Here is a 27,130-nt window from a genome sequence, read left to right as displayed (position 1 = left end):
ATATAAATATATTATATAAATAAATATATATGTAAATATATATAAATATACGTACAAAGACGTATATACGCGTAAATATATATATATATTATACACACATTGATAAACGAATTTGAATATCTAGTTTGGCTTCTCGCGTTGGGAGAACTATAAAAGGCGGGGAATTCTGAATGTGTGCAGGACCGGTGGGGCACCACGGCAGGTTTGAACTGCACCAAGTCGTGCATCGATGCGTGCCACCAGTACGGAAGTGTTTAAAGGGAAAATTCCCAACGGGGTTTTTTTAGGGCTGAGTAAGCACCGTGTGATATGAAAATCAGGGGTCAAAAGAACTCTTACGCTCGTCTCGACATGCGAGATCTAGCTCGTGACACTTTCCAAAGAGAAATTACATTGGTTGGCCCTGCACTGCCTGAGAAGCACTGGCGTGTGTAGCCTTTTGTGGCCTGTCGCCCCGGAGGCTGAGCCCTAACGCAGCTGGGGTTGCCTTGGTAGCTTCCCACCCGGGCGCTCTCGTGCCTTCCTGGGTCCTCAGAAGGGATCTTTTGGTCTGGCTAACCTTGCTTATGCTGCAGATGTTACCTGGGGCAGGAAGCTTTTGAACACCAGCATCCCCGCCCCGCCCCATGTCTGCGTTCGGGGCGCCCTTTCTCTGCTTTCTTAGCACCCTTTGCCTGGTCCCCCCGCGGCGTCCTGAACTTGCGTGTTGGGGTGTCCCCTGGTCGTGTCTGCCTAGCACAGAATAGGTGGTTTGTCTAAGTGAGCAGGTGTTCGTGATGAGTAAAGCATGTCCCTGTGTGTTTGTAGATTCTTCTCAGCAATCCTCAGATGTGGTGGTTGAATGATTCAGATCCTGAAACCAACAACCATCAAGAAAGTCCTTCCCAGGAAAACATCGACCAAGTAAGTCAGGATGGATCCACGTCCCTCCGCTTGCACAGCCTTGCGTGGGATTGCCTAGGGTGACGAGGTTGGCGGCAGGACGGGGCTCCAGGAGTGACTCAGGCCCACCCCAGGAGGCCAGCCAGGCACGCAGCAGTTGCAGCGGGTGGAAGTGGAGTAGAAGGCATTTCCTTCAAGAACAGGACGTCAGAAAGCAACTGGAAGTTCTTAGGCTTTTCTCCTTGTGTGTGCATACAGTACTTTACACACCAGACACGCTTCTTTCAGCCCGGTTCTCTGCCTGTGACCTAAAGAGACGTCACTCTGGCGACCCTGTCCACATCTTCCCTCCCCTGGTAGTACACCTAGTATGTTGTGACCGCTTGACTAACGGTCCTAGTGGCGAGGGTTATCACTTCCCTGCCGGCCCACAAGCCTGCTATGGCTGGGCACTGGCACGTTTGGCTCGTGTCTTCCTCGGTCCCTTCCAGGCAGCCTCGTGTGCACACCGGTGCTAAAGAGCGGTGCGCACAGTAGGGCAGCGCTGTATGCGTGCCATGGGTTTCAACACGTGTTCCCGCTAGGGCCGTCCTGGCGGGGGCGGGCTCTGGCTAGGGGTGTCGGACGGGTGTCAGCCGTGTGCAGCCGAGGCCGTCAGCAGCGGCTGCCCCCTCTCTGTGTCCTCCCCCAGCTGGTGTATATGGGCTTTGACGCGGCAGCAGCCGACGCTGCCTTGAGAGTGTTCAGGGGGAACGTCCAGCTGGCAGCTCAGACCCTCGCCCACAACGGAGGAAGCCTTCCTCCTGACGTGCATCTCTCGCTGGAAGGCTGTTCGTCGACACCATCCACGTCCCCTTCCGACTCCGCAGGTAGGTCTGAGGTCTCGAATGCCGACTTGAGAGAGGCCTGCTAACCGGAAGCTGACGGGGGAGGGGCGTGATGAGCTGGCGTGGGGACTGACGCGCCTCCTGGGCGCAGGCCCTGGTCTGCGCTGTGGGCTGCCCGGAGGGCGCGGCCGGGCTTTGTGGAAGTCGCTGGGGGTCCCTTCCAACTTTCTGTGGCATTTTCTCCTTTTTCTCCTCTTCCCCTCACCTCAGCTGTTCCCACACCCCTCTGTTGCAGGTGCCTCTAGTGCCTCAACAGATGAAGATATGGAGACAGAAGCTGTCAATGAAATATTGGAAGATATTCCAGAACACGAAGAAGATTATCTTGACTCAACGCTGGAAGATGAAGAAATTATTATCGCAGAATACTTATCCTATGTAGAAAATATAAAGTCAGCAACAAAAACGGAATAATGGGCAGAAATAAGTACTGAGTTTCTGCTTATAAATTCTATCATTATGAAAAGTCCAGTGCAGGTCGTCTTTTTTTCCTTCTTTTTATCTGATTTTGCTCCAAGAGTGCTTCCTTCTTGGGCACAGGAGGGGCGGGCAGGGAACGGGCCAGCCGTGAAGGTGAGAGGAGACTGTGGGGGTGGGGGGGAGCCTCCAGATCTATTTCCTCTTCATTTTGCCCGGCTCTCTTGCCCTCCTCCGCTCACTGCTGCTCTCTTCCTTCTTCCCGCCATGCAGCTCTGCCTTTCAGCTTCAGCCTCGCTGCCCCGTCGCTAAAACGTCCTTAAAGTCTTCAACCGATCCAAGTGCCCTGGGGACCTAGGGAGGAGGCATCCCCTCCAGTAGCCATACCGCATCGTGGCAGACTGAAAGCTCGGGTTCTGTGCTCTTAGTTTAGTAAAATATGCACTTGTAATTCAAGGTTGAAGTTGAGAATTTATAGACGTGCAAAATTCTTCTCTACAAAAATAAAATCCTTTTATTAAACAGGAAAGTCCTTAAATGCTGACCAAAGCACCTTATTTTTCATTAGCACTTTCAGATGCTGCGCTGTCATATTAAACTCACTGCCGGCTGAGATACCTATCGGAGATTATTAAGATATATTTTCTCCAGGTTTGTGGGTTTCTTTGGTGTATCTGTGTTACAGAAGACTGTTTCCAAAGGTACGTAGCTGGCCTCTTAATGGCTCACGTGTCCACTCTCGGTGCACCGCACATTCCCCTGTAGGTGTGTGTTAAATGAAAACCCGTCCCAGCACTGGGACACAGCTGGCAGCAGCCGTGCCAGATGTGTTCCTGAGCCTCTTCTCTTCCTGCCCTTCCGGAAGTCTCTGGAAGCGCCTGTGACCATCGAGGGCAGATGGGTCACATCACTGCCATCGACGGGCTGGGGGAAGTGCTTCAACTGTTTCACTAATCATTTTCACAGAGCTTCAACAGCCGTCCAGTTTGGGTGGGTGGGAATCTTTTCTGTCCTTCTTTTCAAATGGATGATACGGTTGGAAATAAAAGGTGGAAAAGGTATTCAAAAATCGTCAGCCTAACTTTGCAATAAGTTGCGCAAACTCCCTACGCTGCCCTACGTGCTGAAAATGTCTGGGTGGTCTGGAGTTTCCTTTAGACTCCAGGTGCTTGCTGCCATCGATGTCCTCTAAAAAGATGGGACGTCCACAGCAGGGCAGAAGCTGACGGTGGGGAAGACGACGACACGGGGGAGGGGAGTTTGGGCTGTCAGGGTCGAGTGGCCAACGACTAAGATGAGGAGGTCTCTCAGCCTCGCCTGAGACCGTGTCTCACTCGGATTTCGGGTCTGAATTGCAGCTTTTAGCCAATCACTGTTGTGGGCTTGGGCCAGGCATGGCTTCTAGCTTCCCGAGGGCTCTTTTAACGGTCATAAATGGGCTAGGGAAGCAGAGTCACGCGAGCAGGGCTCAGACGCGGCTTCATTTTCTCGTGAAGAGACGCACAGAAGCCAGTTCTCGAGTGAGGGACCGTCCTGGGTACATACCACGTAAGGAGGGCGGCCCGTCCGGACTTGGGAGACAGGCTCCGGTCCTGGCTTTGCCTCCAGCTGGTGGTGTGAAACTAGACAGAAAGTGACTGAGTGCCACTCCCCACTCTGGAGGGCAAGAGAAGCCACAAAGGACGCTTGTGATGAAAATTTGCCCCCAAGTCTTTAAGGAGTATGGCGAGGCTGAGTCACAGAGGAGGGAGGCCTTGGCGGAGGCTCTCCCTGGAGAGTCAGAGGAGAAGGGAGAACATTCCAGACCTGGGGCCAATGAGGAGGCAGCACAGGCCAAGTGAGCCACATTCGTGAGGTTACAGCCGTTCTAGACCCACCAGAGGATGGACTGGGGGCAGAGAGTGAGGGTGGAGGGACTGCCGAGTGCAGCCACAGAGCGCCCTGAAAGGCGGGCAGGGGGTCCAGATTTGAGTGGCCGAATACGCGGGCCATTAGGGGTTCGAGAACTCCGGGCAGCAGTGGGTGCAGGTGCGTGTCCGCTAGACGTGCCGCCCTCACCACGTCCGACGCTCATCCTTCTCCAGTGAAATGCCACCTGCTCTTGGCTTTGGTGAGCCGGGTCCTGACCCTATTCCTGCCCATGTCCCTAAGTACTTCTGTCCTTCCCTATTCAACGTTATTTATCAAAGGCAGAGGATACCTGGTTATCTGGTCTTTACATCCTCAATGTGTCTAGCAAAGGCTTGTGTGTTGTAGAAACAAATTCCTTGAGCATATTCTGCTACGTAAATACAAAACGACAGTTTTCCGTTTCCTGCTCTCTTCCCGGAGAGGCAGGCGGGAGAACAAAAAATGCGGCAGCTCCTGTTTTTCCATCTGCACCCAGCGGCTGTTTCTCCGGGGATATCACAGCTTGTGTGTTCCAGTCTCTGTTGTGGTTGGACGGGACGGGGGACCTGAGATGACGCAGGAACACGGCATCGGCTGTGCCACCGGGGAGCGTCTGGTCACTCGAGCTGCCTCTCTGCCAGCGACGCAGAGATACCGGCGCAGGTACTCGAGGTGGTCCCTCTCCCCGTCCTCCCTGAAATGCACCTCAGCTCCCTGGCAAGCTCCCATGGCCGGCAGGCCCCTGCAGCCGCAGTGGCGGCACCGAGAAGGGCTAGGGAGCAAGGGCTCCCAGACAGTGGGCAGAACGCGCCGAGCCCCACGCCAGACCGCAGGGAAGGGACCCTCCTCCCTTCACGCAGAGCGGGAGCTCCGAAGCAGGGGTGACGCGTCCCTGTTGCCACCTAGACAGGCTGAAGAGCCGGGTCCTCGCCCTCTGGCCTCTCCCCGCGCGAGTGACACTGTAAGGGCCATCAGGCCTCAGCCCCTCACGTCGCCCCGGAGGAGGGGCAGGCCCAGGCCGGGTGCGTGAGCCCCCTGGTTCCGGGAACCCCTCCTCCTCCTGAGAGGAAACCGAGAGTTTGCGGAACAAAAGACATATTTCAGGGCGCTTTGAAAGGCGTGTATTTCGGTTCTTCGCGAGTGTCCTCCAGACAGTTTGCGAAACTAATGACAATTGCGGCTCGGTGGCTTTTTGAAGAAATCCCCGTTTCCTCCCAGGAAAGGCTTGGCTTCTGGGACCTCTGCGGGGCCGCAGGCCCTGGGTCGGGAGGGTCCCGCGGGCCAGAGGCGCAGACCTGAGGGCAGGGGCCACTCGGCCGGGGGCGCGGGGGGGGGGCGGGGAGGGTCGGGTTGGAATGGGGGGGGCGGAGGAGACTCTGTCCCCGAGGGCGAGCACGGTCCCCCTCCACGGGACAGGGCTGCCAAAGTCCACAGACACGGAGGACGGGCAAAGCCCACTGCCCAGGTCGCGGGCGGGGGTCCGTCGGTCCGCCGGCGGGTGGGTCTCGGGCGCTCAGGCCGGCTGCAGGGGCGCGGCGGCGCAGCCCACCTTGTTGCTGAAAAGGCGGGAGCGGCCGCGCGCGGGGGCGGCGGGGCGCGGCGGCGGCGGCGCGCACGGGAGGCCGCGCACGTCCCAGAGGCGCAGCGCGCCGTCGTGCGAGGCCGTGTAGAGCACCTGGCCGTGCACCTGCGGGCGCGGGGCGGCGCGTGGGGCGGCGCTGCGGGGGCGCCGGGCCAGCCCTCCCGCCGCGGGGCCCGCAGCTCCGAACGCCGGCGCGAACGCCACCTACCTCGCCGACTCCGCCGGGGGGAGCCGGGCCTCGGGGCGCCGGGGGCGGCCTCCCCCTCCCCGCCGAGGCCGCCGGGCTCGCCCTTGCTCAAAGCCCGGGAGCCGGGCGGGAGCGCCTACCTGGATGCAGTTGATGACGAAGGCGTGACCGCGGAACACCCGCTGCAGCGCTCCAGACTCGGCGTCGAAGGCGCGCGCGCGGGCGTCCCCGCTGCCGGTGAACACTGCGAACACAGGGCCACGCTGCCTCCACCTCCTCCGGGCGCCGCGGGGCGGGGAGCAGGGCGGGGCGGGGCGGGGCGGGGCGGAACGGTGACGCCCGTCCGCCCGCCTCACGCCTCACGGGGAAGCCAGAGGGTCCAAATAGGAACTAGCAGAAGCCCCTTGATAGGAAGGAGGCGGCACCTTCATTATCCTACCACGTGCCTGGCAATGCAGGGTGACCACCCCCTCCTTGCGCCGCGGCCAGCTCCGCACGACTGCGGCTGCGCCGGCGCTGCCCTCTCAGGTGCTCCTACACCTCCTGAGTACCAACCACCTCGACCCACGTTCCCCCTCAGACCATTTGGTGGAAGCCTTTTAAGCCTTTGGTGAGGCGTGGCTTCCCTGCTACAAGGCCCCTCCCTGCCTTGGGGTGGGGGCAGTCATACACCCCCACCATCTGAGCAGCCTACTGGGGCAAGGACCAACCAGAAATTCGTTCCTCCCCCTCCTCAGTAATGAACCTGGCCCTCCAAACAGAGCCTCTGGGGTTCGCTAGAGTGCCCCCGCCCAACCCCTCACAGGGGAAGCCCCCGGATTCCGCCTTCCTTGTGCCTTTTCCTACATTAGAACTTAGGTCAAGAGTTCCCAGACTCCGGTGATCCCCTGGAGGGCTGGCTAAGACCGATTGCTGGGCCCACCTGAGTGTCTGTGTTAAAAGGTCTGGGAACCTACATGTCTAACCAGTTCCCGGTGCTGCTGCTGCTGGTCAGGGACCACACTGAGGACACTGACCATAAGAACTCCCTCGTTTATTTATTGTCTTAGCCTGGGTTCTCCCAGAAGTGAGCCCTGACACTAGGATCTGGGTGCAAACACTTTGGGAGCGCATTCCACGAGGTGGGGAGAGAAACAAGAAGGAAGGAGGCCCATACAGGTGTATTAGTGAGCAGATGACTGCTGGGGCCCCTTGGGAGAGGGTGCAGAGCATGTCTCAGAGTTGTCCCCCGGCGGCGGGGTGGGGGGGGGGGGGAGAGACAAGGATGCTGGACGACTAATCCACAGTTCCCATCAGTCATTGGTTGAGGGCCTCTCTTGTGGGTATCAGGAACCAGCCCTCCTCCGACCTGCTCCTCACAGGAAAACACCCTAGCACAGAGGACCTCAGTTACAGCAGCAGAAGTTACCCACAGCACCTGCCACCCCCACCCAGCAGCCTAGCGAGCCATGGGGCCTCCCTAGCCTCGGGGATCTATTCCTTACCCCACTAACTGCTTCACCTGCCTATTCCCAGCCTTGCTGCTAAAGCTACTGGTGAATGTGGTTCTGGGGGAAGGGCGGGTTCCTTCCTGGGTCTCTTCTGTTCCTTTCTGCTTCCCCTCCCCCAACCCAGTGTGGCTGCTGGGCACCCTGTGGGCGAGAAGAGGGTCAGGAATTAAGTCTGATCAGCCTGCACCCTGTTGGCAAAGACCACGGACCAATTTCCTTAATAGCGGGCAGCAGGTAGGGGCCGTCCCAGCTGCTGCCAAGGTGAGGCGCTCTGGACAGCTTTCATCTTTTTACATTAGAGGTTCTGACTTGGGAGCAGAGCCATAATCACACTTATAGGCTTGGACACAGGAAAAAGGAAAAAATAATTTTTCCGTGTCAGACACCTAAATCCTGAGGGCATCTCAGGCTCTATTTTCAGAGATCCACATTCTGTCTTCATCAAACACCTGTGCTGTGAAATCAACTGGAATTTTCTGCTGTGTCTCTTCCCACCCCTCTGCTCCCTCTGTGTGTGTGTGTGTGTGTGTGTGTGTGTGTGTGTGTGTGTAAAAAAGAGGGGGGAAGGAGGTGCTGATGGCAACACATAATGCTGGGGATTGTTTGGGGAAACAGATACGTTCAGGAACCTGGGAACCCCACTCCCATGCAGGTGTGATGTGATGAGGTTGGGGGGGACTGTTTTCTGGGCATGTCTGGGGGTGAACATGTGCCAAGCCCGTGGGACAGAGCCAGTAAAGCTCAGGTGTGTCAGTTTGAGACCTGTGGGCCAGACAGTTTGTTGCCTACCTGATAAGCCAGTCTGTCTGTCTTTCTTTCCAAACTAGCCCTGATTCATCCTGGAAGCAATATCCCAGATAAGAGATTTTATTATTTAGTCCTTGCAGGCTGTGGTCAAAGAGGTATATGCACAGAGACTTTGGGCAGGGCTTCCAAGAAAGATCTTTTTTTGTTTTGTTTTGAGAGAGTGATAGAGTATGAGCAGGGGAGGGCCAGAGAGAGAGGGGGACACAGAATCTGAAGCAGGCTCCAGGCTCTGTCAGCACAGAGCCGGATGCGGGGCTTGAACTCATTAACTCCAATATCATGACTTGAGCTGAAGTCGGCTGCTTGACCGACTGAGCCACCCGAGTGCCCCTAAGAAAGATCTTTAAAGGGACCTCCTCAGCTGGAGCACCTGGGTGGCTCAGTCGGTTAAGCATCTGACTCTTGATGTTTGGCTCAGGTCATGATATATCATGGTTTGTGGGTTTGAGCCCCATGTTGGGCCCGCACTGACAGTGTGGAGTCTGCTTGGGATTCTCTCTTCCTCTCTCTCTCTGCCTGTCCCCTGCTCGTGCGCGCTCTCTCTGTCTCTCTTTCAAAATAAATAAACTTTAAAAAAAAAAAAAAAGGATCTACTCAGCTAAGAGATGCATCCTTTTGCCCTTCCCTCTTCTTCCTGTCTAAAACATGACATGATGGCTGGAGCTCCAGCAGCTATGTTAAACCATGAGGTCCCCTAAAGGCTAGAAGATATGTGCTAAGGGTGATGTGCAAAGTGATCAAAGGAGACTGGGTGCCTGACTGACTTGGTGCAACCATCCATTCCTGTCTAGACTGCCAGCCTCTGAAATTCTACCTGAGAAAAATAAACCACTGTTTCATTTAAAGCACTGTTATCTGGGCTCTTGTCTGTAGTCAAACCTAATGCCAGGTGAAGCCAAAGGCGCGCGGCCCTCAGGTCTGGCTGGAGTAAGTAATCTCTGTTCCACTTAGAGAATTAGAATGTGTCCGTGAGACAGTGCTCTTAACCCTGGGACTTCTGACCATTCAGGCTGCTGCACGTTCTTGTGGGGTGCAAGTGGGGAGGAATCCCCACACCCTCGTTTGGACCTTCTTTGGAAATAACGCCGCAGGCACATGTACGTGGAGGGGGGTGGGCTGTTGGTCCTCCCGACTGGCCGCTGAGGCTCACGAAGGGAACAGTCGAGTAAGAAGCAGAGAGGCAGAGAGGCCCCGAGTGAGGGAGGACTTGGTAGGGTGAGGAGTGGAGGGCACAGGCAGGTTGGGGTGGCGTGGGGACCGCCGGGGACAAGGGTCACTTACAGGTGCCCGCGTGGTATTTGAGGGCGCTCACGCTGTGTCCGTGGGCTGCAAACGTGCGCACGCGCTCCCCCGTGTCTGCCAGCCAGCACTTGACCGTCCTGTCCGCGCTGCCCGAGTACACGTGCCGGTTCACAAGCTGGGGGGAGGGGGGAGAAGGGCGGGTCAGCACCAGACTTCCGGTCCTGCTGGCGGCAGCAGGCGACTCGAGGCCCCCTCCAAATCTCTCTGGCTAACAGGGGAGGGGCGTGTCCGGGTCTCCCTGGAAACCGGATGGGCAGGAAATGGCCCGGCCTGCGGGACCCACCCAGCGGCCCACTCCGGCGCCCAAGAATCCTGTCGCTTTGCCCTGGGCCAAGTCACTGACTCTGCCTGCGCCTCCCTCCGGGGGTGCAGAGCGGGCCTGTACAGCGCTCGGCACCCTAAGAGCAAGGACCACGAAAGGTTCGCGGTGCTGTCATTAGGGCTTCAGCAGCTCCCTACTGAAGAAGAGGCAGTGCCTGGGAAGGTTAACGCAAATCCACCCGCGGCCACGGCCAGGCGGCCCCAGGGGTTTCCGGCTGAGGAAAGGGCTCCCGGGGCGGGGCTCTCACTCTGCACCTTTGCACGCAGAGGTGCATATAGGAAAGAGAAAGGTCTAGAGGTACCCTGACTGGCCGCAGTTATGTCCAAGGTAGATCTTTGCCCCCCGGGGGCCGTCCCTGGGTCCTGACCTCCTGCGCCTGGGGCTGCCCTGGTGGGGAGGGAGGAGGCCCTGGAGACAGGCTCCCCCACTTCCCGCCCGCCCTGGCTCACTAGAGTGGCATTCCCAGCCCTGCTTGGTGTGGCGGGAGGTAAGGAAAGGGCCTGGGAGAGAAGGGAAGGGGCTTGGGGAGGCCCCCTCCCAGGAGCACCCCCTGCCAAGGTAGTGTACTGGCCCAAGGAACTGCAAAGAAAGACTATTAAAAGAACCCTGCATATTCCTCTAGACAAAACCCCATGCAGCACCTCTGGGTAGCAGTCATGCAGAGAAGCGAAAGTTGGGCGAGGAGGGCAGGCGAGAAGCTCTGGAGAGAGCTCTTCCTGATGGTGCCAGGGCCCAGAGACCCCTGGGGGCGTAGGAAAGATGAGGCCCTTCCCAAGGGGGGGTGGGGGCAGCAGGCAGCCGGCCTGGAGCATGTACAGGCTGGCCACCGGCCTCCTCCACCTGCCCCAGGCCCTCCTAGCTTGAGAGCCCGATCCCGGCCACGCTCTGGGCCGCTTTCCACTCCGGTTCCCACCGCTGACCCGGTTTCCCCACGTCATCTCCCAGTTTAAATCCCAGAGGACAGGACTCTGGCTAGCCCAGGTTCTAGTTCCACCCGCAGCCACGGCACAGGTCAGACCTGGCTTTGGGCCACTCACTGCAGCACAGGTGGTGGGACCTCGAGGAATACACTCCTGGAGGCGGAGGCTGCCGCTGGTTTCCGGAGGACACAAGGGGGGACACAGACAGGGCCCCTCTTCCCGGCCCTGCCCTACAGTCCTGATAGTTTACGACTGGCCCCGGCTTCTGGCCTCTCTTATTGTCCCCTCCCCAAGAACAGGGACACGTGTGACACCCGCATGCCCAAGGGGCTCCAGCAGGGCTCAGGACGTCACTCAGTCTTCTGGCTATCTGCAGCACCCTGCAGGGGCTCAGCTCCTGCCCATGTTCCAGCGTCCCTATGCTGTCCTCTTTCTTTGTGGGCAAGCCGCCCCCGGGATGCCTCCTCACGCCGCCCCCCACGCTGTGCCTGCCCCCTGCCCCGTGTTTCCTGACCATTCCCCGGCATCTGTCGCTGTCCCCAGCATCCGCGGCTGCGTGCCGCTCAGCCCACGCAGAGGAGGTGCTGAGACTCCGCGGCTGCCCCGGCGGAGGGGAGCTATCTCTTGCTCCCCACGTAGCGTGTCCCAACAACGTGGGGCCTGCCACGCTGTGTTTAAAAGTGACCAAGCAGCACAATTTCAGAGCACAAATCCGAGGCCAAGGAAACGCTCCAACCCTGTCGTCCTTGGCGGCGTGAGGCCTCGCCGTTCCCTTGGGCTGCTTTCCCGGGGGGACGTCCACAGGGAACAGCGGGGCAGTTTGGGGAGGCCAGAGGAGGCCCGAGGCAGATGGGGAAGCAGACAGACCCTGACGAGGGCCTGTCACAAAGGACACAGGTCCTGCAAGACCTCCCTCAGCCAAGACAGCTCCGAGGGGGTGGGGCTCACGGGCCACGCCCCTGCCACGGGATCCACCCAAACAGGCGGCAGGATGAGGCTTGCGAGCCTGGGACTCTGCCGTGGAGGCCCTGGGGTGCACGCCTCTCCCCCCTCAGCTCACAGCAGCAAGTGCACCAGCACGGGGGTTAGAGGAGCCACCGGGCCAGCCTGCGGGGCACAGCGGGGCTCTGGACAGTCCACCTCCTGGGCAGAACTGCTAGAAGAGGCCCCCTGACTCCCCCACGGTTCAGGCCCCGTCGCACTTTTCTAAGCTGCTGGTCACGAGGACAGGTGACGTGTTCAGGTACCAATCCTCCTCTGCCCCTTACCAGCTGTGAGGCGTGCGGCAAGCTGCTGACCCTCTCTGAGCCTCTGTCCTCGCACGTGCCCCATGAGAAAACGTAAGCACGTCTGTTAGATGCTTAACAGCAGCAGAAACAAGCAGAACAAGCCGTGCACGGGCCACCGTGCTGTGCCTACAGCGAATCCATCGGATCCTCTCAACGCCCGGGGGTGAGCGCCACTTCACGCTCAGAGGCCCCGAGCCAAAATCTTGGGGCCGGACGTGTTTCAGGAGCTTTTGGATTTTAGCAGCACGCTCCTGTCTCTACGGCAACAGGGTGCATATTCCCAGGAAGCGGGTAAAAGCGAATTGCGACGAGCCTCCTCTCTGTCCAGGCTTTGCCACCAACTAAGTTTTGCTGCCGAGCCTAAATCTTTCAGAAGGCTTCAGGTTTTAGAACGTTTGCATTAAGGAATCGTGGACCGGGGGCTCGTGGGTCGGTAGACCTAGTCCTCACCTAACGTGTGAGGAGACCAGAATTCGCGTGTGGAGCACAGCCTTAACCCCCGGATCTGTGAACGTGACTGTATTTGGAGACAGGGTCTCGAAGGAGGTGGCTAAGTGAACTTGAATTCACTAGGGTGGGCGTCTCATCCGGTCGGACCGGTGTCCTTGTCAGCAGAGGAATTCTGGATGCGGAGGGGAGACCGAGTGAGGACGCAGGGAGAAGACGTCCGGCTACAAGCTGGCACCTTGGCCTTGGCCTTCCAGCCTCCAGAACCATGAGACCCTCCATCTCCGTTGTCTGAGCCCCACCCCTCTCCCCCGGTCCGTGGCAGCTGGGAGGATGCCTCCCTGGCGGACAGGCAAGGGCCGGGCGGATCTCACCTCCAGACAGATGACGGGGCCCTGGTGCTCCCTGAACACCCGCAGCTGTTCCCCGCTCAGGATGTCCCAGGCGCGGATGGTGGCGTCGGTGCTGCCGGTGAAGGCCGTGTGACTGGGCGTGTCTAGCACAAGGCAGAGCACGGCGCCTGTGTGGCCCCGCAGCGTCTGCCAGCAGCCGCCGCCGGCCACCTGCCACACCCTGGCCGTGCCGTCCGTGCTGCCCGTCACCAGCAGCCCCCCGGCCTCCTCGGTGCAGGGGGCCCCGGGCAGGTCCCAGGGGGCGGAGTAGGCGAGGGTCAGCACGCAGTTGCGGTGGCCCCGGAACTCCTGGGACACCTGCCCCTTGTCCACGCTCCAGGCTCGAGCTGTCCGGTCGTAGGAGCCGCTGAACAGCTGGTTGTCGGCCACCAGGATCCTGGAAGAAAGAGGGAAGGGCAGGAGTCACACCGTGCAGGGCAGCCCCACGGCCCGTCCCAGGGGCCCTTCGTCTGCCGTCCCGCGTGTCCAGGGAGCCCAGGGAACTTCGTGTGGGAGGAGCAGAGGGGCCCCCCCGAGCGGGACGTGGCCACCACGCGCCGTCTCGTTTTGGTGAATACTAAGAAGCCCTCGGAACATACACGTCTGTCTTCACGCGGCGCTCCGCGTAACGTCCCGGGCTCTGTCCACACACCCGCCCAGGGGAGCGGCTGAGGGAGCACCTGGAACCGGCGTGTGTGGCCAGTGTGGGGGCAGAGCGGTCAGGACCCCGCGCCTCACCCTCAGAGGCGCCCGGTGCTCCCTCTGCCGGCGAGCCTGGTGCAGGTAGGGGGAGGGCCGGACCTCGAGGAGAGCAGACGTCCCACCCGCACGCGGCCCATGCCGGTCTCCGCTGGGCGGTCCTCACGGCCCACGGGTCATTAGGAAGGCCGAGCGCACCGTGACACGCGCTCTGTGTCCGACTCCCTTCTTCCCTGACACCCAGTAGGTATGGTTTTCATGACAGGCGTATCTCTAACAGAAAGTGACGAGTTGACACCACGTGGCATCAGAGGTGATGCCCTGGAGGCCTGAGTCCTGCCCCGTCGGGCCCGGCAGGAGAAGGCAGAGACCCCAAGGCCTGGCCGGTGCCCCACCCCCACCCCCGCCAAACGCACACACCCGGCCCGGCTCTGAAAACATGGGAAGAAGTGAATTCCACGTGGTGGCCCCAGGGATACTGCAGTCGTGAGCACTTACTTCGTGATGCAATACGCTAAGACTTAGTATCTACGCAGAACTATCAGGTTTTGTTTGTTTTTTTTAAGTCTATTTCTTTATTTTGAGAGAGAGAGAAAACCAGAAAGATCGGGGGAGAGGCAGAGGAGAGGGAGAAAGAGAGAGAGAGAGGGAGAATCCCGAGCAGGCTCCATGCTGTCAGCACAGACCTTGTCTCAGGGCTCAGACCCACGAACCGTGAGATCATGACCTGAGCTGAAACCAAGAGTCAGCCGCTTAACCACCTGAGCCACCCAGGCGCCCCCAGAACTATCAGTTTGGAACAGCAACCTCTCAAAACTGGTGTGTGTGTGCTCAGCCTAAGCCTGGCAGACTAGAATTTCTAGCCTTCATTGTCCGGGTTTGCTTTTGAGGAGCAACTGATAGTTTCCGGCAACAACCTGAGAGCAAGCTGGTCACCTGAGATGTGGCCTGTCCTGTCCGCCGCAGCCCCAGCCCCAGCGGGAGAATCCCGCACACCCGTGCTTTTCCTTAGTCACTAACTTTTTTTTTTTAATGTTTTATTTATTTTTGAGACAGAGAGAGACAGAGCATGAGCAGCGGAGGGGCAGAGAGAGAGGGAGACACAGAATCCGAAGCAGGCTCCAGGCTCCGAGCTGCCAGCACAGAGCCCGACACGGGGCTCGAACTCACCGAGTGGGAGATCATGACCTGAGCTGAGGTCGGACTCTCAACTGACTGAGCCACCCAGGCGCCCCATCACTAACTTCTTCCTCAAGGAAGAGCTTCGGGAAATGGCCAGCAGGAGGTATGACCCCCTCGGCCACCTGTGTCATCGGGGCCCTGATCCTCAGTGTCCGGACCTCACTTGCTCTAGCTAAAGAGGCAGAAGAATAGAAGCCCGGATGCTGGGGGTGCCCGGGTGGCTCAGTCGGTTGAGTGTCCGACTTCAGCTCAGGTCATGATCTCCCAGTTTATGAGTTCGAGCCCCGCGTTGGGCTTTGTGCCGACAGCTCGGAGCCTGCTTTGGATTCTGTGTGTGTGTGTGTGTGTGTGTGTCTGCCCCTCCCCTGCTTGTGCTCTCACTCTCTCAACAATAAATAAACATTAAAAAAAAATTAAAATAAATTTAAAAAGCAATGCAGATGCTGGAAGGCAGGAGGGCTCCCTCCGGGCCTTCTTCTCCACTCAGAAGCATCCTGAGCCAACACAACCCCCGGTCTTTCTACTGAGAGATGTTACCTGGTTCCTGCCGGGTAATAAGGTTCTGACCGCAGGCAGCACCACAGGCAGCCGGTACCCCAGTCAGTTAATGGTCGGTCTGGCCCCCCATTCCCTCCCACCGAGCCCTAAACCACTGGGCCAGTTTCTCACGCTGACCCAGCCTGTGAATCACACAAGCAGTGTCCCCTGTGACTGAGAACAGCCCTCCCTCTCCACCTGCCCTGGCCCAGCCCCTGACCCCTTTCCCTGACTGACTCAGCACACCCCCCAGGAAGCCCCCACCCCCATCAGAGAGGCCTCGAGGGCCTGCGCGCAGGTGCCCGTCCCCCCTGGTTATACCGGGCCCTCCCTCCGGAGTTTAAGACAGCCACCACAAGTTGCATAAATAGTGTCAAATTGATCTGATCAGCAAAGGAATTTTCACGGCTCAGCTCAGACCCAAATTCAAGGAAAACTTCCAACCTCCTTGAGAAGGAGGGGGTGGCATATTTCAACCACAACACAGAAAGGAGAGGTTTGAAACCACTCTGGGCTCTATCTTCAGAACCAAACCCGTTTTGCTCCAAAGCAAAGCCCCCGGTCCACCATCAGGTACCTGTTAAGCCACTTTGTCTGGAATTTGTTCACATCAGGAGGGGCCGTGGCCTCCAATGCCTTTCCCCGTGCCTAGCAGTGGGGCCCCCAGGTCGGGCATCCCTTCCCCGACCTCCTCCCGGACCCCCACATGCAGCCGGGGGACATCCGTCCTGAGCCTCCGTGGCCACGCGCTCCCGACGACCTCCGCGCACGTCCACGGGCAGGCCTCCCCGGCGCTCAGCTCCTCCGGGGCAGGGGGTCCCCGGCCACGCTGACCTGTTCACGATGGACGTGTGTCCCCGGAACACCTGCAGGCACTGGCCGGTCCGCACGTCCCACTTCCGGATGGTACAGTCAGCGCTGCACGTGAAGGCGGCCTCGTCCTCCAGGTGGCAGAAGGTCACGTAGCTCTCGTGGCCTGCGGACGAGGCGGACACGTGAGTGTTCCAGGCCGTGGCAACTCTCGCGGGGGCAGGGAGTGTCTCAGGCGAGTCCGGAGCAACTGGCCCTTTGCAGGGACGATCGACGAGTCCAGTCTGGGAGTCTTGGGAGCGATGGGGCACCAGGAGAAATTCCGGGGGCACTCTCCCTGCCCCCGATCTTTTTTAAAAAACGTTCATTTATTTTGGGAGAGAGAGAGTGCAGGGAAGCGGCAGAGAGAGAAGGAGAGGGTATCAAGCAGGCTTCACCCTGTCAGCACGGAGCCTGAGGCAAGGCTAAAACCCACAAACCGTGAGATCATGACCTGAGATCAAGAGTCGCCACCCACTGAGCCACCCAGGCGCCCCTACCCCCATCCCTCTGTTCCTTGCTCTTCGTCTCTCTCTGTCTTCCTCCTCCCTCCTCTTCTTCCCTCCCCCTTCCTCACTGGTTCCTTTCAGTCTTCAAACTTCGCAGGGGTTTGAATCCACTTAGTCACTGAACAACCCGGTGTCCCAGAGGCAGGAGGCAAGGAGACCCAGGGCACACCTAACGCCTGGCTTAGCTCCTGGTGCAGGCCCGGTCTCACCCCTCCGCACCCCCATCTCCTGATGGGCCCTGGGGAGAGTAACAGTGCCCGCCTCCCAGGGTGGCTGTGCAGACGCAGTGCATGCTGGATGGTGGCTGGTGGCTGTTCTTATGTTTGGGAAGAGACACTGGTTGGTCCCAAAGGTATCAGGCCCTGATTCTTGGAAACGAAACGTTACCTTGCTGGGGGGGGGGGGGGGGGGGCACATTTGCAGATGTAATGAAGGATTCTGAGATGAGGACAGTATCCTAGATTCTCAGGGTGGCCAGAAATACCACCACAAGTGTCCCTGTAAGAAGGGGCAGAAGGAGATGTGAGGAACCCACAGAGAAGCCGCTGTGGAAACAGCAGTGACCAGAGGTGCCCTGAACATGGCTGATGCCACCCAAGCCAAGGAGCACCCAGCGGCCGCCGGAAACTGGCAGAGGCGACCAGCTCTCCCCTGCAAGGTTCAGAGGGACAGTGGCCCTGCCAACACCTCGGCTTTGGCCCAGCGACACCGATTTTGGATCTCTGGCCTCCAGAACCGGACCAGAATAAACTTGTGTCTTAGGGCACCCAGTGTGACCAGTGGTCAGAGCAGCCGCAGGGAACTAATACAGAAGCAGAAACGACTAAGGCATTTTCTCTGCCCTCGAAGAGAGTACTGGCCCCGAAGGACAGACAGCGACAGGACATGTGCTGGACAGGGCATGACAAGGGTCAACAGAGCAGAAGCCTGGGTGTCACAGTGCCTACGTGGGGAGGAGAGAGGAGAGTGTCCCGCAACAGAAGATGTCACACACCAATCCAAGAAGGGACCCCGAGGCCAGAATTTAGGTGCTTGGCAGAAATGGTGGATCCCGCACGGATACAGCAAGGGTGGAGGTCTAGGGCAGAGGGAGGGCCACACAGAGCCTGGGGTCTTGGCCAAGTGCACCTGCCCATCCAACTGCTCACAGTGCAATTGTCAGTCTTTTGACTGTCACCGTGGCTGTGGGATCAAGGCTCACAGAGAAGCTCTGGAAGCTGTCAGGTGCCCCATCATAGGAGGCCTGTCCTTCAGGTCAACACGTTTCCACTTCGGATAACCACTCTTGATAGCAAACTGAACCTGAGTGTATTTTTAGAAGAATCCAGGGACCAGAAAACCAATAGAATCAAAGGAATGTTTGACTTAAGATCCATTTCACAGAGAAGGAAATTGATGAGTTCAAATATCTACATGCGTGGGCTATATTAATTACGCTGAAGATTGCAGTCAAGGGGCGCCTGGGTGGCTCGGTCGGTTGAACGTCCAACTCTTGATTTTGGCTCAGGTCATGGTCCCAGGGTTGTGGGCCCGAGCCCTGTGTCAGGCTCCGTGCTGAGCATAGAGCCTGCTTGAGATTCCCTCTCTCTCTCTGTCTGTCAAATGAATAAAATGGTATCAGATAGGGATTCAGAATCTCCTGGGCAGTTTCAAGCTGATTTGTACTTTTTGGGGGGCCCTGGGTTTTAGTTTAGTTGCTCTTGGAAGAACCCAACTCCCTGGGTTTTAGGAAACAGAATTAAAAAAAAAAAAAAAAAAAAGAAAGGAAGACATGTTTTTCAGTCTTCTTGGATAGCATATACCAGACCTCTAAGAGAACGTTTGTGTGAATTAAGTAAACACTTGAAGAGGGCGCAGATTATGTTTCCCTTAAAATACATGTCAGTTTAAAAGTCGAGGGCAAAATGTGTTTGGCAAAACACAGCCCAGCTTTTTTGCCAACCCCAAAATGTTTATAAAACATTTTAAGATTGTCAACAAACTTTCCCTGAAACCAGAGCTGCCGTGGGGAGGGCTCAGCGCCGTCTGAGGAACCACCTGGCTTGCTCAGCGTGGCTGGAAGGCAGCCCGGCGTCCCCAGGGCAGGCGGGCGCGGGCCAGGCGACCCCTGCGGGAACACCCCGCAGTCTCCTACCCACCCCGTGCAGCCCGGCGCCAGCCAAGCCAGGAGACGCTTCCGCAGGGGCATTGGCCCCTTTCTGGCCGCTTCCGTCCTGCCTCAACAGCATCTGACAGCAGGAAGGCAAAGTGCCAAGTGTACAGGAGGCCAAGAAAAGCACTGGAAAACAGTGTGGCGAGTAAACCATGGCATCTCCACTCAATGAAGCCATAGCCACCAGCCCAGGCATGGGAAGGCCATGAGATGTGGGACCGATTATATGACCCGTGGAAGCCAAAAAAGAAAAAAAAAAAAAAAAGAAAAGAAAAGAAAAAAAAGATATATACAATAAAAATATAAACACCTAGAAACAAAGACTTGAAGAAAAGAGTTAATAATGAAAAGAATTTCTTCGATGTAAAAAAAAAAAAAAAAAAAATCTCATGTCTGAAGCCGGGCCAGGCTGACCCTCTGCCCTCTCGGGCACCTGGCCCTGGGCTGGATGAGGCTCCCCGTGGCGGTCAAGGCCCTTCCAGGGACAAGCCCCTTCCTGTGCGCCAGGCACCCCCACATCTGAAAACCCACACTGAACGAGTCCCAGCTCCGAGCCCTGCCCGCAGACGCTGCAGAGCGGGTCCCTGCCTGCAACCCACGGGCCGTGTGACAGGGTCCGCTGCCCCCAGCCTACGGGGTCACGGGGATGGGGGAGGCTGGGGAGAAGGAGGGCCCATCAAGTCTCCAGGGTCCACAACGCTGCCACCACCACCACCACCACGAGCTGTTGGAATTGTGTAGAATAAGCAAAACAAAGCCAAACTAAAAATAAACATTTTTGAAGGGATAAAGAATGCAGATAAGACGCAACTATTATGTTCAAAAGGACAGGCTGAGGCCAGGGGTTTTCCGTTTCTGCCAATGTCGTCCGGCCCTCCCCGCCTCCCTGGCAGCGCCCCTCAGACTCGCTGGAGGCTCCAAGTGGCCCCTCCACGTGCTGGAGAGACCGCTCAGGGCATCGGCCACCCAGGGGCCGCGGTGGCAGAGGTGGGCTGGCTGGCGTGGGCCCCACCGGAGCTGGAACGTGCGTCCGACTCACTTGGTTTGAAAAGCGAATCCGCTTTCCCCTCTGTGTCCCTGGCAAGTCTTGGGTCTCCCCCGGGGGGGGGGAAGGGGGGGGCTCCAGGCTGCTCACTGCGGTTCCCCCACCCCCTGGTGGCTCCCCCGCCCCCCAGCTGCCCGCTGGGTTCAGACAGCTGGGAGCCCCAGCAGGAGGCTTTAGGGCAGGATCCGTTGGCCTGCAGCCATGCTCACACCTCCCTGGAGGGAGGCCTCTCGGCAGCAGCCTTCCGGGGCTACAGTGAACTTCCCAGCCTTGCTCCTTCGGGGCTAGGAGGGATGACCCCTTGACCCCTGCTGGTGAACCACAGGTCCTGCGGTTCCCCTATGCTATGCCCACATCTGGCAAGGGTCTCTATTAACCTCTCCTTGAGCTATACCATCTTGAGGGTGCCATTTTGTTTCCTGCCGGGACCCGCCTCACGGAGCCGCCTTGGTGATGGGCCAGAGCAGTGAGCCCAGAGCACGGAAGGGGTGGCTGAAACGGACGGCGTCGGACAAAACCAGCAAAGAGTCCGCTTCGGGCCACCTGCCCCGAGCTCCCAGCCAGGACAGGCTGGTGCTCTTGTCGCTGCGGCTGCCACCGGCGCTGTCGTCCCGCCTGGCTTCTGTCAGCCCACGCCCTCAACCAGGCGGCCTCGACCTGTGCCCTCCTCACGCCACACCCCCAGACAGTGGTCTCCCAAGAGCTGCAGAAATGAAATCACCCAGCCCGGGCTTCCTTCACATCCATCCTTAAAACCGCATTTTGATGGAACTCTTCTTTGACAAAGTTACTAATGATCCATGTCTGAGAGCCTTCCCTGCGCCCCCACATGCTTCTTTAAAAATACGTAGATGATTCAGAAAGCCCACTTCTCGGTATATACACAAAGGGCCTGGAAGAGATGTTTGCACGGCCAAGTTCACGGCAGTGAACTACTCTCGCGAGAGTCAAGTGAAAGCAACCCAAGTGTTCACCGACGGGCGAATGGGCAAAAAAAATGCAACAACAAAACAGTTCGCAGCCTTCAGAAGGAAGGAAACCCTGACACCTGCTACAGCATGGACGAACCTCGAAAACATCATGCTCAGTGGGATGAACCAGTCACCAAAAGAGAAACACTATATGACTGCACTGTGCGGGGTCCCCAGAGCAGTCAGATCCACAGAGGCAGAGAGCAGAATGAATGTGGGGGGCGGGGAATGCCAGGGGCTGGGGGGGGGGACGCGGGGGGGGGGAGAAATGGGGTTATTGTTCAAAGGGGACACAGTTTCAGTTTTACAAGATGACCAAGTTCTGGAGATGGGTAGTGGTAATGGCAGGACATTATGAGAGATTCATATCTCCAAACTGTACACTTAAAAATGGTCAAGATGGTAAATTTGATGCTACATGTTTTCTATTATAGTTAAAAATTGGGGCACCTGGGTGGCTCGGTCGGTTAAGCACCCACCCTCAGCTCAGATCATGATTTCTCGGTTCCTTAGTTCGAGCGCCGCGACAGGCTCTCTGATGTCAGCACAGAGCCTGCTTCAGATCCTGTCTCCCTCTCTCTGTGTCCCTTCCCTGCTCACACACTCTCTCTCTCTCTCTCTCTCAAAAATAAATAAACGTTTAAAAAGTTTAAGAAGAAGGGGCACCTGGGTGGCTCAGTCAGTCAAGCGTTTGACTTCGGCTCAGGTCATGATCTCGTGGCTCGTGAGTTCGAGCCCCGCGTCGGGCTCTGTGCTGACAGCTCAGAGCCTGGAGCCTGCTTCAGATTCTGGGTCTCCCTCTCTCTCTGCCCCTCCTCCACTTGTGCTCTGTCTCTCTCTCAAAAATAAATAAAACATCAAAAAATAGATAAACATAAAAAATAAAAATAAGTAAGATTGTCCATTCCCTTCCAGGCCCACCTGGGCCAAGAGGCGAGCCCTGACTACCCCAGCGCAGACTTCCTGCTTTATCTGAAGTTCAAGTGCACAAAGCCCCCCAAGTTTAGCAACCCAACCTGCAAACTCTCTGGGGCAGCCATCTCCAAATCTCACACAGGCACCCGGTGGAGCCAAGGGAGGGGTGCGGGCTCCGGCCAATGCCGTCCTGACTGCGTAAATGCGGGAGCACTGCTTAGCCCTTTGGAGCCTCAGTTTCCTCATCCACAAATGGGGATAATAAGGCTGTGAGAAGCAAAGGAGGAAGAGCTTTGGAGCTGGCCAGGTACAGTGCCAACGAGACCCTCTTATTTGTTTCGGGCGTGTTGATGTAGGCACGGAAGGTCAGACAACCAGTACGAGTCAGGAACTATTTGTTCATTGTTTTAATCCCCGCCCCCCCCAAAACACACACAACCTCATAAGGCTAGATGACTATTGTATCACCCCCAATTCACAGATAAAGAAACCAAGGCAAGAGAAGTAATGAGATTCGAGCGGGAGCAGCCCAGCTCCAGAGCCACCTCCTAGTAACGGCCCCTCCCGCTCCCTGGTGGCGAGTAGGGGTCAATCTGATGGGCAGACGCCCACCAAGGCTTCCAGTAATTAGGGGTGTGCAGTTTGTTCACATGGAATTAAAAACAAACAGCACCCCTATCTTGCTAGAAGATACTGTTAGGAGACAAGGACGCTGTGGGACAACCACAGTGGGTTGGAACCTTCAAGCTGGGTCCCTTGCCACGCAGGAAGAGACCAGGAGGGGGACCGCCATTTTGGGAAATGCTGCCTACCCCATTGAGCCAATGAAGTGCCCCAAATGAGCAGGTACCCGATGGATAAGAGAAAAAGAGGGGGAAAGGAAAATTACATTAAATACAATTCTTCCCTTTACAGAATAATTGTCAGTTAAACCTGCTTTTTCTCCCCTTAAACCTGCTTTTCTTCACCTAGAGGTCACCGACCGCATTTGAAAGCCAGCTCTATTTTCTTTAAAAAGAAATTTTTTTTCAATGTTTATTTTTGAGAGAGAGAGAGAGAGAGAGAGAGAGAGAGAGAGAGAGGGGAGGGGCAGAGAGAGAGAGGGAGACACAATGGGAAGCAGGCTCCAGGCTCCGAGCTGTCAGCAGAGCCCAACATGGGGCCCGAACCCAGGAACGGCGAGATCACGACCTGAGCCAGAGTCGGACCCTTAACCCACTGAGCCACCCAGGCGCCCTCAGTTCCATTTTCTGAAAAAGCAGAACTGCTGCGGGTCAGAAGCTAGGAGCAAGGACTACTGCACATCCAAACTGACTCTTTTCTAAGTTACTATTAGTGTGACTTCGTGATAAGGCAAGGTTATTCTGTCCCTTCTGTCCATGAAAATTCTTGAAGTGCCGATCTTTATAGCAGCAGAAACAATTCGGGTAAGTGCTCGGCAGTTTCTCAGTTTGATGGAGTTTTCCTGTTGAGGGGGATGGCTCTCAGCCAGGGGCACAGAGGCTGTTGGTGTCCTCTGGGGACAAGCCACTGTGAGGGCCACAAAGCGGGTGTTTCGGTTGTTGCCAGGCACAGAGCTGGGTGGTGAGGACAGGGCAGAGCTGGGCAGGAGGGCGGGCCCTGGAGGCTCCGCCCAGGCTCTGGAACTGCCCACCAGGCCAGAACGACCCTGGAAAGGCCTGGAGCTCAACTAGGGAGGAAACGCACCTACGAACTGGGCTCCCACCATGGGCACCAGCCCCAAGGTCTCCCCGGGGGCAGTGTGCCTCAGACCCACCCAGGAGCTTGTTAGAGGTGCAAATTCTAGAGTCCTACACTATGGGCCCACTGAAACTGCAACCTGGAAATGTACATTTCTGAAAGCCCTCCAGACGAGTCTCGTGTCTGGGGGGCAATGCAGCTAGATTTTAAATTCTGAACAGATCTGGTGCACCTGGGTGGCTCAATCGGCCTGGCCTCAGCTCAGGTCATGATCTCGCAGTTTGTGGGTTCGAGCCCCGCTTCGGGCTCTGTGCTGACAGCTCGGAGCCTGGAGCCTGCTTCGGATCCTGTGTCTCCCTCTCCCTCTGCCCCTTCCCCCCTCACGCTCTCTCTCCATCTCTCAAAAATGAATAAACGTTTAAAAATTTAAATACATTTTGAACAGATCTTAGCTCTTCCAGATTTGGGTCAGTGCCTGTCAATCTGTGCGATGTTGGGGGCAGGGGGTGGCCAGGAATGTGTGTTGGTTTGTACCAGAATTTCCCGTCTCCACACCTACCCCCAAGTAACAGGCAATCCAAAATCCATTTCTCCCAGGCTTTGAAATATCTCCCATAACTGCTTTTATTTAAAACCAACAGGGTTATCATCTGCCACTAATGAAGCTCCCTGTGCCTACATGGCTTGGAAGGCCCGGGGAAGCCACTCGGGACTTGCTGGTTATGGTGGAAAAACCAGGCGGTTATACACGCCCGGCGCGTGGAGAGCCTTGTGATTCAAGGGGCTACTACCTGCTCTCGGACAACAGCGACAGGGCTGGAGAGGGACCTCACAGTCCTGCAGTGCGGACACGTCACAGGGACCCACAGAAAGAAACGCATGGATCCTCCAGTGTGACGAAGTACACAGATACAAACCAACACGTGTGCGTTTGTGAAACTTCTATAAAACAACATGTCCACCTACTACGTGTGCCTCCTGCCCCCGCATCGTGTTTCCAGATATGCTAACCTCCTTCTGAGAAACTTTGATCCATTCCTCTCCCACACCCCTTCATTCTCCAGCAGAAGAAACGAGGCTGCATGGAGGGCAGGGCAGGGCGGTCAGATGGGGAAGGGAGGGGGGTTCACATTTCAACCCTCCCCTCCCTCCCCCACAGGCTGCGTGACCCCGGGCAACTTATTTCCGGAATGCCTCGGTTTCCCCGTCTGCCCGAAGGGGATAACAGCCGCGTGAGGCCTGCACAATGCCGTGCTCCGTGCGGCGGGGTGGGGGGCTTGGCAAGCCCTGGTGCTGACCACAATGGCTCCTAGAGTTAAGGTCCCGGCCAAACGCCCCAGGGACAGAGAGACGCAGGGGAAGGCGCTGCCTAGCCACGGGAGCGCGCCGAGGTGCGATTCCCGGTGGGGCGTTACAGCCGTGGTACCGGAAATGATTTCCCCGCACTGGGCTGACAGGTGACGGAAGCCCCACGCAGCGGGCGCCCCTCGGACCACGGGTCGGGGTCACGGCCGGCTGGGCCCCCCCGCCCCGCGCAGCCCGCGGCGCGCTGGGCCCCGGGCGGGCGCTCCCCCCCCCACCCCCCCTCGACTAGCGCCCCGGGCGGGGGCGGGGCTTGGGCGCGGGGGGTGGTCTGGGGGCCGCAGGGCTGAGGTCAGAAGGCGGGCGAGCGCGAGGGGAGGGAGGGCGCGGCGAGGCGGGTCTACCTTGCAGGAGGGCGCAGCACTGGCCGTCCGCGGTGCTCCAGAGCCGGGCCGTGCCGTCCTCGCTGCCCGTCAGCAGGCGCCGCCCGTCCGGGCTCAGGCTGAGCCAGTTGATGCCCCCGCGGTGGTCGGCGCAGACCCTCAGGGCCGACCCCCCGCCCCCCATGCCGCCGGTCCGCCGGGAGCCCCGGAGGCAGCGCCCCGCTAGGGAGGGGCGCCCCGGCATCCGCGCGGCGGCTCGCGGCGGCCGAGACCCGCGGCCATGGCCCCCAGCGGGGCACGGGGTGCGGAGGAGGGGAGGTGGGGGCCCCCGCTCCCGCACCGCCCACCCGGCTTCCGGGCCCGCGGACCCGGCGGTGGGGGGGAGGGGAGGGGGCTGCGCTGCAGGGGGGCGGCCCGCTGGGACTTCCCGGCCCCCACCGGCGCCGGCCGCCTCCGCTCCGCGCGCCGCACCTGGGCAGGCCCCTCCCTCCGAGGACCCCCGGGCGCGCCGGAAGGCTCGGGCCTCTTGGCGGGGTCCCGCGGCGGGGGTTGGGGGGGGAGCCCGGGAAGCCGAGCGCCCCGCGCCCCGCACGCCCTCCCCGGCCGGCGCCGCGCGCTCGGGGCGGCGAGTGTGGAACAATACGGTCCGGCCTGGCTCCTCCTCAGAGACCACCCCCCAACCTGTCCCCTCCCACTTTCCCGGCCGGCCGGCGCCCCAGCCCCCACCCCGGCACTCCGGACCCACCACCCCACGTGCGACTCCCCCGGCTGCCCCTTCGGGCGGGGACCGAAGGCCGGGACGAGGGAGGCGGAGGTGGACGCGGGGTCCGATGGGGTGAGACCCGCACGCCCGGGAGCTCCCTCGGGCCGGCGGCTGCGCGCCACCACGGGGCAAGCTGCCCCGCTCCAGGCTCCCAGCCCTGATGGGGGTGCTGTAGGACGGTCCCCTTGTTGGAGGGCGCCCCTGGCCCGCCCTCGCTGGGAAATCACACACACGCCCCGAATTCTAAAGAAGTTCCGCCAGTGGGGTGGCGGCGGGTGAGCCGGGGGAGAGCGGCGCGGTAGGGTTTCCCGGAGGGGTCGGGTTCACACATTCACGCGGCCGCGGGGTCCTCGGCGCCGGGCTTCCGCCGTCCTCGTGCTGGGGGTGCGGGGCCCCCACCCACCGATCCGTCTTTTGACATCCCCATCCCACCCCAGCTCCTCTGACGGTCCACTGAGGTCTCTGCGGGAATCCCACACCCCAGGATGGGAGCCCTCCCGGAACGCCTGCTGGTTCCTATTAGAGCCGTTCCGCCGCCTGCTTCGCTGGGGGCGGGGAGGGGTGACGCCCCCACCCCCCACCCTCGCAACTCCGACTCGGATCCTCCAGGTCCTAAAAGTAGCAGGGTTTCCCGAGGGGCGGGGTAACGGAGCCAGGTAGCTTTGCAAAGCCGGCCGGACCTTCTCCCAATGGCTGACCACGCCCAGACACCAAAAGCAAACCCCATATTGGGGTCCCAGGGCACACTGGACAATTTATTCGATCTGGTGAATCAGTTTACAGTTCAGCTTGGGGAGCTGGCCCCAGTGAAGGGTTTAGGGGTGGGGGGCAGTGGGATTTGGAGTTGTAGGAAGACACAGGTAGAGGTGGACTGAAAGGAGGCAGGATGGGGTGGGATCCAGCAGGAGAGAGGAAGACAGATACCCTGAAGTATCTTCGGAAATTGGATGCTTGCAGGGAGGAAGGGAGGATCCCCGGGGTGTCTGCTACTCTAAGACTGCGTAGACAGGGACTGGGTTCAGAGATGCTCCCACAGGCTGACTGTAAGTTCCTCTTAGGACCTGTGACCGTCAGGATGCCATTGCAACATCCAGGTATGAAGACTGATGGGCAGCTGACCGTACAGGTGCTCAGAAGAAAACCCAAAGGAGACAGAAGACCCCCCTCCCTGGGCTGTTCCCTCCCTCGGGGTCCTGGTCTGATTCCTTTACCCTCTCTGCCCCCAGCACAGGGTCCTTCCACACCTGACACAGGAATTCTACACAATTCTTGACGTGGACTGGCTGAGCTACCATTTGCTTTTGAAAA

At 58.6% G+C, this 27,130-nt stretch overlaps 2 protein-coding genes across 7 annotated transcripts in view; one reads left to right on the top strand and one right to left on the bottom strand.

Annotated features, from left to right (window-relative positions):
* The window catches only part of NUB1 (negative regulator of ubiquitin like proteins 1), a 28,971-nt gene extending 26,247 nt beyond the window's left edge, over positions 1-2,724 (top strand). The window contains exons 13-15 of the mRNA XM_086686024.1: positions 808-903; positions 1,574-1,751; positions 2,005-2,724. Of these exons, the coding sequence (XP_086542150.1) occupies positions 808-903; positions 1,574-1,751; positions 2,005-2,183 (453 nt within the window). The 3' untranslated portion in view covers positions 2,184-2,724. The remainder of the gene's footprint in view (positions 1-807; positions 904-1,573; positions 1,752-2,004) is intronic.
* The window catches only part of WDR86 (WD repeat domain 86), a 31,126-nt gene extending 4,782 nt beyond the window's left edge, over positions 1-26,344 (bottom strand). For 2 of the 6 annotated variants that reach the window (XM_086686056.1, XM_086686047.1), the window contains exons 1-5: positions 25,081-26,044; positions 16,067-16,208; positions 12,797-13,211; positions 9,424-9,559; positions 5,986-6,089 (exon numbers count right to left, since the gene is read on the bottom strand). In XM_086686056.1, coding sequence (XP_086542182.1) covers positions 5,986-6,089; positions 9,424-9,559; positions 12,797-13,211; positions 16,067-16,208; positions 25,081-25,303 — 1,020 coding nt within the window. In that variant the 5' untranslated portion in view covers positions 25,304-26,044. The other 4 variants (XM_086686033.1, XM_086686071.1, XM_086686039.1 and 1 more) reach the window with 4 other exon arrangements.
* Between the last annotated feature and the right edge of the window lie 786 nt (positions 26,345-27,130).

The sequence above is a fragment of the Puma concolor genome, chromosome A2 (assembly GCF_028749965.1).
Source record: "Puma concolor isolate L17-30 chromosome A2, mPumCon1.1.hap2, whole genome shotgun sequence".
Lineage (NCBI taxonomy): Eukaryota > Metazoa > Chordata > Mammalia > Carnivora > Felidae > Puma > Puma concolor.
Note: the sequence above shows the minus strand (reverse complement) of the source record. Positions and strands in the feature narration are given on the sequence as shown.